The 8,817-nt window shown below is 41.6% G+C and overlaps 2 protein-coding genes across 2 annotated transcripts; one reads left to right on the forward strand and one right to left on the reverse strand.

The window, feature by feature from the left end:
- The first annotated feature begins 257 nt into the window (after window positions 1-257).
- On the forward strand, window positions 258-812 carry LOC138900097 (uncharacterized). The gene has a single exon (XM_070186804.1). The coding sequence runs from the start codon at window positions 258-260 to the stop codon at window positions 810-812; it is 555 nt and encodes a 184-aa protein (XP_070042905.1).
- Window positions 813-8,031: 7,219 nt separating this feature from the next.
- Window positions 8,032-8,370, reverse strand: LOC104105244 (uncharacterized). The gene has a single exon (XM_009613501.1). The coding sequence runs from the start codon at window positions 8,368-8,370 to the stop codon at window positions 8,032-8,034; it is 339 nt and encodes a 112-aa protein (XP_009611796.1).
- Between the last annotated feature and the right edge of the window lie 447 nt (window positions 8,371-8,817).

Below are 8,817 nucleotides of genomic sequence, written 5' to 3' on the forward strand. Positions count from 1 at the left end.
CCCCCAGGACTTTATTGATCAGTGGAGGGACAGACTGCACAACATGAGGATATTGGAGTCCCACGGGGTGGACTTTACCACTTTCAGCTAGAGGGCAGGGCCCCTGTAGATGGTGGTAGTCTTATCTTCTCGGCAGACCAGCAGGTTCTCCTCCCATGACTTGGGACCAGTTCACACGCCTCTTCTTGGACAGATATATTCCACCCTCTCAGAGGGAAGAGTTTCGATTTCAGTTCGTGAAGCTCCAATAGGGCCAGATGTCGGTGACCGACTATGAGACGAGATTCTCTGAGTTCTCTCGCCATGTACTTATGATACTTCCGACCGATGCAGAGAGAGTGCAGAGGTTTATTACATGTTTGTACTCTGGTAGCCATGCCACTATGGCTCAAGAGGTTGAGATGGGGACCTCTTACGAGCTAGTTATGGAGATATCTCGGAGGATCGAGGGTGTCCGTCAGCGGGGACGAGAGCAGGCGACGAGGGATAAGCAGTTCCGATATTATGGAGAGTTCAGTGGTGCCCCGGTTGGGGGCAGGGGTCAGTTCCCGAGGGGTCATACCAGAGAGTTCCTACCGGCCACCAGCTATTCAGGTTCCTCCAGTTGGTATCCAGACCATCAGGAACAGACTTCTGATCAGCAGTCCACCATTCTGAGGGATTGTTACGAGTGCGGGGATCATGGCCACATGAAGACGTTTTTGTCCCAGACTTTGGGGCAAGGCAGTGTAGCAAGGTCAGGAACCTATGATTACACCACCAACTGCCCCTCTAGCCGTTCGGCCATCCAGAGGCAGAGGGTAGGAGGGTAGAGGTGGAGGCCAGCCAGGAGGCACTCCAGCCAGATTCTATGCCTTTTCGTCCAGACCATATGCAGTGGCCTCAAATGCCGTGATCACAGGTATTATTCCTATCTGCAGTAGGGTGCTTCGGTACACTTTGATCTAGGGTCTACATATTCGTATGTTTCATCTATGTTGTGGATCGGATTTATCAGTCCTGCACTATTACTTTCTATGGTTGTGAGACCCGAGCGGATCTTCTGTTTCTCGATATGACCGACTTTGAAGTAATACTGGGCATGGATTAGTTGTTTCCATATCATGCCACCCTTGATTTCCACGCCAAGACTGTTACCTTGGTGATGCCAGAGTTGCCGGTTTATCTCCTTTCGGAAGGCTCAACACATGGTCGAGAAGGGTTGTTTGGATTATCTAGTTTATGTTCGGGATACTACTGCAGAGACTCTGGCGATTAATTTAGTGCCCGTAGTTCGGGAGTTCTCTGGTGTGTTTTCTTTTGATCTTCCAGGCATGCCACCCGATCGTGATATCTATTTCTGTATTGATTTGGCTCCAAGTACCCAGCATATATCTATTCCACCATACCGCATGGCTCCGAAATAGTTAAAGGAGTTAAAGGAACACCTTAAGGAGTTGCTAGCAAAGGGGCTTACAAAACAGAGTATGTCACCTTGGTGTGCACCGGTGTTATTTGTGAAGAAGAAAGATGGGACTATGTAGATGTGCATTGATTACCGCTAGTTGAACAAAGTCACCATTAAGAACCAGTACCCGTTGTCGTGTATTGATGATTTGTTTGACCAGTTTCAGGGTGCTGGGGTGTTCTCTAAGATCGACTTGAGATCGTGGTACCATCAGCTGAGGATTCGGGATTCGGATGTTCCGAAGACGGCCTTGCGGACTAGATATAGCCATTATGAGTTCCTAGTGATGTTCTTCGGGTTTACTAATGCCACGGCAGTGTTTATGGGTTTGATGAATCGGGTGTTTAGGCCATATATTGATTTGTGTGTCATTTTCTTTATTGATGACATTATGATCTACTCACGTAGCATGGAGGAGTAGAAACAACATTTGAGAGTGGTGCTTCAGACCTTGCGGGAAGAGAAACTATATGCTAAGTTCTCCAAGTGTGAGTTCTGGTTAGAATATATGGCATTCATGGGACATGTTGTATCACACGGGGTATTAAGGTAGATCCTAAGAAGATCAAGGTAGCCTAGAGTTGGCCTTGTCCTACTTCAGCGACTGAGATCAGGAGCTTCTTGGGGTTAGCACGCTATTATCGCCGGTTTGTGAAGGGCTTCTCATCTATTGCAGTACCTTTGACTAGATTGACCCAGAAGGGTGCTCCGTTCTGATGGTCAAATGATTGCGAGGAGAGCTTTCAAAAGCTCAAGACCGCATTGACTTCAGCACCGGTATTAGTGTTTTCTTTCCGATTATAGGGTGTATACTGTGTATTGTGATGCCTCACGCATTGGTTTAGGTTGTGTACTGATGCAGGAGGGGCGAGTAATTGCATATGCTTCACGCCATCTAAAATCCCACGAGAAGAATTACCCTGTACACTATTTGGAGTTGGTCGCGATTGTTCATGCTCTCAAGATCTTGAGGCATTATCTTTATGGGGTTTCTTGTGAGGTTTACATCGATCATCACAACTTCCAGTATTTGTATGAACAGAGGGATATCAATTTGAGGCAGCATAGGTGGCTCGAGTTACTAAAAGGATTATTATATTACCATCCTGTATCATCCGGGCAAGGCGAATGTAGTTGCGGATGCCTTGAGTAGAAAGGCGGAGAGTATGGGTAGTTTGGTATTCATTTCAGTAGAGAAGAGGCCACTGACTTTGGACATTCAGTCCTTGGCTAACAGGTTTGTGAGGTTGGATATTTCAGAGCCTAGTAGAGCTCTTGCATGTGTTGTCACCCAGTCTTCACTATTCGAGTAGATCAAGGTTTGTTTGATGATCCGCACTTGTTGATTCTCAGAGAGATAGTACTACAGGATGATGCCAAGGAGGTTACTATTAGTGAGGGTGGTGTTCTGCGACTCCAGGGTTTCCTATGTATTCTGAATGTTGATGGCTTGAGGGAGAAGATCCTAGAGGAGGCACACAGTTCCCGGTATTCAATTTATCCAGGTGCTACGAAGATGTATCGCGACCTGAGGCAATATTATTGGTCGCGGCGGATGAATAAGGACATAGTTGAGTATGTAGTGAGGTGTCTAAATTGCCAGTAGGTTAGGTCTGAGCATCAGAGGCCAGGTGGCCTACTTCAGCAGATGACTATACCTGAGTGGAAGTGGTAGCCCATTACTAAGGACTTCGTAGTTAGGTTGCCGCGAACTTTGTGGAAGTTTGATGCAGTTTGGGTCATTGTCGATAGCTTGACCAAGTCGGCACACTTCATTCCGGATGTGACCATGTGTTCTTCAGAGAGGTTGGCCCAGATTTACATTCAGGAGATTGTTCGGTTGCATGGTGTGCCTGTTTCCATCATACCAGACAGAGGCCCTCAGTTTACTTCACATATCTGGAGGGCAGTACAGAGTGAGTTGGGGACCCGGGTAGCGCTCAGCACAACCTTTCATCCACAGACCAACGGGCAGTCAGAGCGAACGGTTCATATCTTGGAAGATATGCTCAGAGCATGTGTGATTGACTTCGAATGGCAGTAGGATCGATTATTTCCTTTGGCCGAGTTTGCTTAAAACAACAGCTATCAGTCCAACATGGAGATGGCTCCATTTGAAGCATTATATGGCCGGCGATTTCGTTCGCCCTTCAGATGGTTTGAGCCTGGCAATACTAAGTTATATGGTACTGATTTAGTGAATGATGCCTTGGAAAATATAAAGTTGATTGAGGAGCGACTTCGCACAGCACAGTTCAGACAAAAGAGTTATGTAGATCGGAAGGTGCATGATTTATCATTTATGGTGGGCGAGAAGGTTCTCTTGAAAGTCTCGCCGATGAAGGGAATCATGAGGTTCTGGAAGAAGGGCAAGTTGAGCCCAAGGTTTATAGGCCCATTTGAGGTGTTGATATGAGTTGGGGAGGTTTCTTATGAGCTTGCTTTGCCTCCCCGTCTATCGGGAATTCATCCGGTTTTCCACGTGTCTATGCTCCGGAGTTATCGTGCCGATAGGTTGCATGTGTTAGAATTCAGCACGGTTCAGCTAGATAAGAGCCTTAGTTATGAGGAGAAGCCGATTGCCATTGTTGACAGACAGGATCACCACTTGAGGTCCAAGAAGATTTCTACGATAAAAGTTCAATGGAAGGGACAACCAGTCGGGAGGTGACTTGGGAGGCTGAGGAGGACATCCGTAGCAGATATCCATACCTATTCAGCAGTCCAGGTATGATTCTAGACCCGTTCGAGGACGAACGTTTGTTTAAGATGTGGAGAATGTAATGCCCCGACTGGTCGTTTGCTTTATACATCCTCGTTCCCTTAAATAAGACTCCCTGTATGTATTTTTACTATTTTATGACTCGGGGGAATGACTAGTCAGGGATTTGGAAGGGTTCGGGTTGAATCGGAACACTTGGTTCCTTAATGTTGGCTAAAAGGGGCTTATTGGAGGTTTAAAACTTCTTTAAATTTGGTTTTGATTAGGTTTGATGTTATTGAGGGCTAGTTGGGATTTCGAGCCTGGAAATAGTTCTGTATGGTGATTTAAGACTTTCACGCAAAATTTGGTATCATTCTGAGTAGTATAAGTATTATTCGGCGCGCTCGGAGTAAGTTGGAAGAACTTGAAGCTCATAAGTTGATTCAATTTGGTTTGGGGTGTGATCCTTAGTTTTAGTGTTGTTTTCTGCGTTCTGAGGATTTGCAAGTCCGTCTCATGTGTACAAACTTGTTGATATGTTTGAACTACGCCTCTGGGACCTCGGATGCAATCCGGACGATACACAAATCAATTTAGAGTTCAAAGGGTTGTTGGTTTACCAGTTCTGGTGTGCCCGCATCTGCGAGCTTTTGGCCGCAAATGCGAACTCGCAGAAGCGAGCCTAGGGACGCAGAAGTGCAAGGGAGTGGGCTGTCATGTAGTCACATAAGCGAGGAAAGGGCCGCATCTTCGAAGGCGTAGGTGTGGTATTTCTATCGCAGAAGCGGTGGAAGTTTCGCATAAGCGGACTCACATCTGCAAGAAAGTGACCATAGGTACACTTGGAGGCTTAGACAGGCTTGACCGCTGATGCGACCTAGATTCCGTAAAAGCGGTTCCGCAGATGCGGGAGATCATCCACATAAGCGAAATCACTGAAGGAAGTGAGGTCGTTTAAGACTAACTTAGACCATTGTTTTGACTAATTTCTTTTTTCATTTTCTTGGTCGATTTTGGAGCTTTTGGAGAGGGGTTTCCACCTTGATATTTGAGGTAAGTAATTTCTATCCAATGTGAGTTAAATAGATAGATTATGGATGGATTATAACATGTAAAATTGTGAAAAATATGGGTTTAGATGAACAAATCTAGGTTTTGATAAAAATGGGATTTAACCACGAAAATGGTTGTGGGTTTGAGTGAAAATTATATATTTGAGTTCGTGAGGTTATGGGTATCATTTCTTAGAAATTTTTCGGAATCCGGGCATGTGGGGACGGGGGTGAATTTTTCGAATATTCAAATTTGAGTTGGGTGATTACTCTAATAGTTATATTGCGAAGTTCTGAACATGTATTGATATATTTATATAACATTTGACTAGTTTCAGGTCGTTTGGCACCGAGTTGAGGATTTAAAGCATATTTGTGGATCATTAGTGACCTTGAGAACGAGGTAAGTCTCTTGCCTAACCATGTGAGAGAAAAATCATCCCTTAGGTGTATTTGTTGTGAATTACTTGAGTGGGGAGCTACGTACGCACTAGGTGACGAGAGTCCGTGCGTAGCTAAATTTCATGTGATGTCCGGGAAGTTTTAGGTTTACATCATGCTTTGTTTGCACTGTTATGTTGATTTTGCATGTTAATTTTCTTAAATAGAGGTGAGATTAAGGATTTTAAGATTTAAAGTCTCCAGTTTGGACTTCTTAAGTTTTGGCAAGAATTGAAGAATGTTATAATAACTCTGATAAATCCATCTTCACTCGCGTCGCGAGTATTTCCGCGAGCGAGGTAAATTTCCTCTACTCTCATGAGAGCGGGTCGTTCGCCTCGGCAGGTTAATAGATGCATCTATGTTTCGTTCCGTTCGACCCTCGACAGTGCACACGGTATATTTTTTGGATTGGGTCATACGACCTCGGTATAAATCATGCATGATAATACTCGGAGCCCAATTATATTTGATATCATTTAATGGCTTGAGCGGTTATAATTACCTAATGACAGAAATTGACTTGCAATTTATTATTAGTGGAAGAATTATTATTCACTAATTGTTACTGAGTTGTATTTATTATTTATATGATCCATGTTTATTTAGAACTTTTGTATTTTATTGTTGGCCCATAGTAAGTGTCGATGTCGACCCCTCGTCACTACTTCTTCGAGGTTAGACTAGATACGTACTGGGTACATGTTGTTTATGTAATCATGATACACTTCTGCACTAATCGTGCAGGTTCTGAGGCAGGTGCATCTGGAAATTATCCCGGCACACACCCTTCATACTTCGAGACTTTGTGGTGAGATGCTTTCCGAGTCCATCCTGCAGCACCTGGAGTTTCTCTTTTGCTTTTATTTTCTGTCTACTCCATTCGGACAGTAGTTTAGTATTTTGTATATTCTACTAGTAGCTCATACACTTGTAACACCGTGTCTTGGAAATTTTTGCTAGTAGACACTCTATGATTTTTTGAGTAATTGTTTCGCCACACTTGTTCTTATAATTGTTTACACTTTATTTTATTAAATTTCTCACCTCTTGCTTATTTAATAATTAAGAATCGACTATTTCTAAAATATTAAAAGAATAGTTACATGGCTAGTTCATCGCTGGCTTGCCTAGCGACGACGTTGGGCTTTATCCCGACCTATGGAAAAAATTGGGCCGTGACATATGTCATATTATATCAACATCTAATGAAGTCGATATCTGAATACATGATTATCTTTAACTTTTTTGACTATCTTTATGTAAGCATAAAATATTTGTTCTCTGTAATTAGCTTATGGACCTTTAAGCTGCTTTCAAAAGATAAGTTTCTAAATTGTTTAAATATCTGCCTAACATCCCCAAAATTATATAAACGCATAAAAAGCTGATGATACATTAGATAATAAAAAAAATACTCACTCCCACTAAACTTATGGTATACACAATAGTTGACAAGATTTATCTCGAAACCAAATGAGACAATAACTTGATGAAATTAGTAATACTATTATTGAGACACTTTCTTAAGTCCATAGATGATTTTCTTTTTTGAGATTTAATATTGAGGTAGTAGAGTTTTTTCTTGAACTAATCTCTCGTGCCATAAGGAAGCTGACTATTGGATGATTAACTTACCCTTATTACTATTTATGTTAACATGCAAGGTTCATTAAACGAAATAATTATATCAAGTAAGTATAGATTATTGTAACCTAATAAAGAACTGGGACCAACTAATTTTGAATTATGAAAGAGACTATTTTTTTTTCATTTCCAAATAAAGAAAAATAACCAAACTTGTAATACAAAAACAGAAATCAAATCTCATAAAAATGGTGCAATACAAGTCTCGTTCAAATTCAAATATAATCGGTTCTTAACAATAATCTAAAAGTTCCAATTGCTTCGACTTTCACCGACTTTCTGTCACCATCGTAAATGTATCTTTCACCACCATTAGGCTTTCGATAATTCAGGCAACTTTGCATAGACAAAATAATTTGAGTTATTATATCGAAATCTCTCCACCATCAGTGTCTTGGTACCGAAGTCAAATTAACCTTAGAACAAACAAAATTAAGAGGTGTACCTTTCTTTGCACGTCATGTATGATAGTTGGTACAATCCTTCTTATGACCTGCAGCTTTACAAAAGAAACAACCATCTATAGTTGGTTCCTGATGTTGTTTTTTTTTTTTTTGTGTTGTTGTATCTACAACTTCCTTATTATTTATATTCTTGTCCTTCCTTTTGTCCTCAGGCATAGAGGCTACGTGGGCACTTTCTATATTTTCTTTCTTCAATCTATTATGTTCCTGAATACAATGTGAGATGAGCTCATTTAGAGATCAAGTCTCTTTTTGACAATTATAGCTCACCTTCAGCTAGCTAAAATGTGGTGGAAGGGATATCAAAACCAAATGCACTAGCAAGTCCTCAGAGAGGTCCAACTTAAGTGCTTTCAACTTAGAAGCAAGATCAGACATTTTCATGATGTACTCCATGATGTTACCTTTGCCTTGATACCTCATTAAAATCAGACGTGTCAAGAGTGTACCAATCTCAGCCTTTTCACTCTTGACAAATACTTTTTCAATTTCAGCCATAAATTCTTTAGCCGTCTTAACCTTGTTAGATATAGTGCCCCTAAATATTTCTGGAATGGCTTTCTTCATGATCATCATACACATGCGATTTGATCTCTCCCACCTTTTCATCTCCATGTAATGAGCCGACTAGTTCTTTTGAGCATTTGTATTCCATCCAGCTATTTGAAGTTTTGAGAAGCATCGTATAATGTATTATGACTTGTGTGAATCGTCAGTTTTGGTTTCCAGGTTATTCGGAATTGATTTGGAAGAATGAATTTCATGATTGAAGCTTCAAAGTTGGAAGAGTTGACCAAGTTTGACTTTTTAGTATTTGACCTTGGATTTGAGTTTTGATGGTTCCATTAGGTTCGGATGGTAATTTTGGACTCAGGCGTATGCCCGGATTCGCATTTGAATATTTCTAGAAGGTTTTGATACTAATTGATAAAAGTTGGAAATTTGAAGGTTTGGAAAGTTCATGAGTTTGAACGGGAGTTGACTTTAATGATATCGGGATCAGATTGTGGTTCCGGGGATTTGAATAGCTCCGTTATATCATTTGAGACTTGTATGCAAAAT

Source organism: Nicotiana tomentosiformis, chromosome 10 (assembly GCF_000390325.3).
Source record: "Nicotiana tomentosiformis chromosome 10, ASM39032v3, whole genome shotgun sequence".
Classification (NCBI taxonomy): domain Eukaryota; kingdom Viridiplantae; phylum Streptophyta; class Magnoliopsida; order Solanales; family Solanaceae; genus Nicotiana; species Nicotiana tomentosiformis.

Bases quoted from the DNA above. Each gene is read 5' to 3' on its own strand.
- LOC104105244 (XM_009613501.1), bottom strand. From the start codon at position 8,370: ATGGAGATGAAAAGGTGGGAGAGATCAAATCGCATGTGTATGATGATC.
- LOC138900097 (XM_070186804.1), top strand. From the start codon at position 258: ATGTCGGTGACCGACTATGAGACGAGATTCTCTGAGTTCTCTCGCCAT.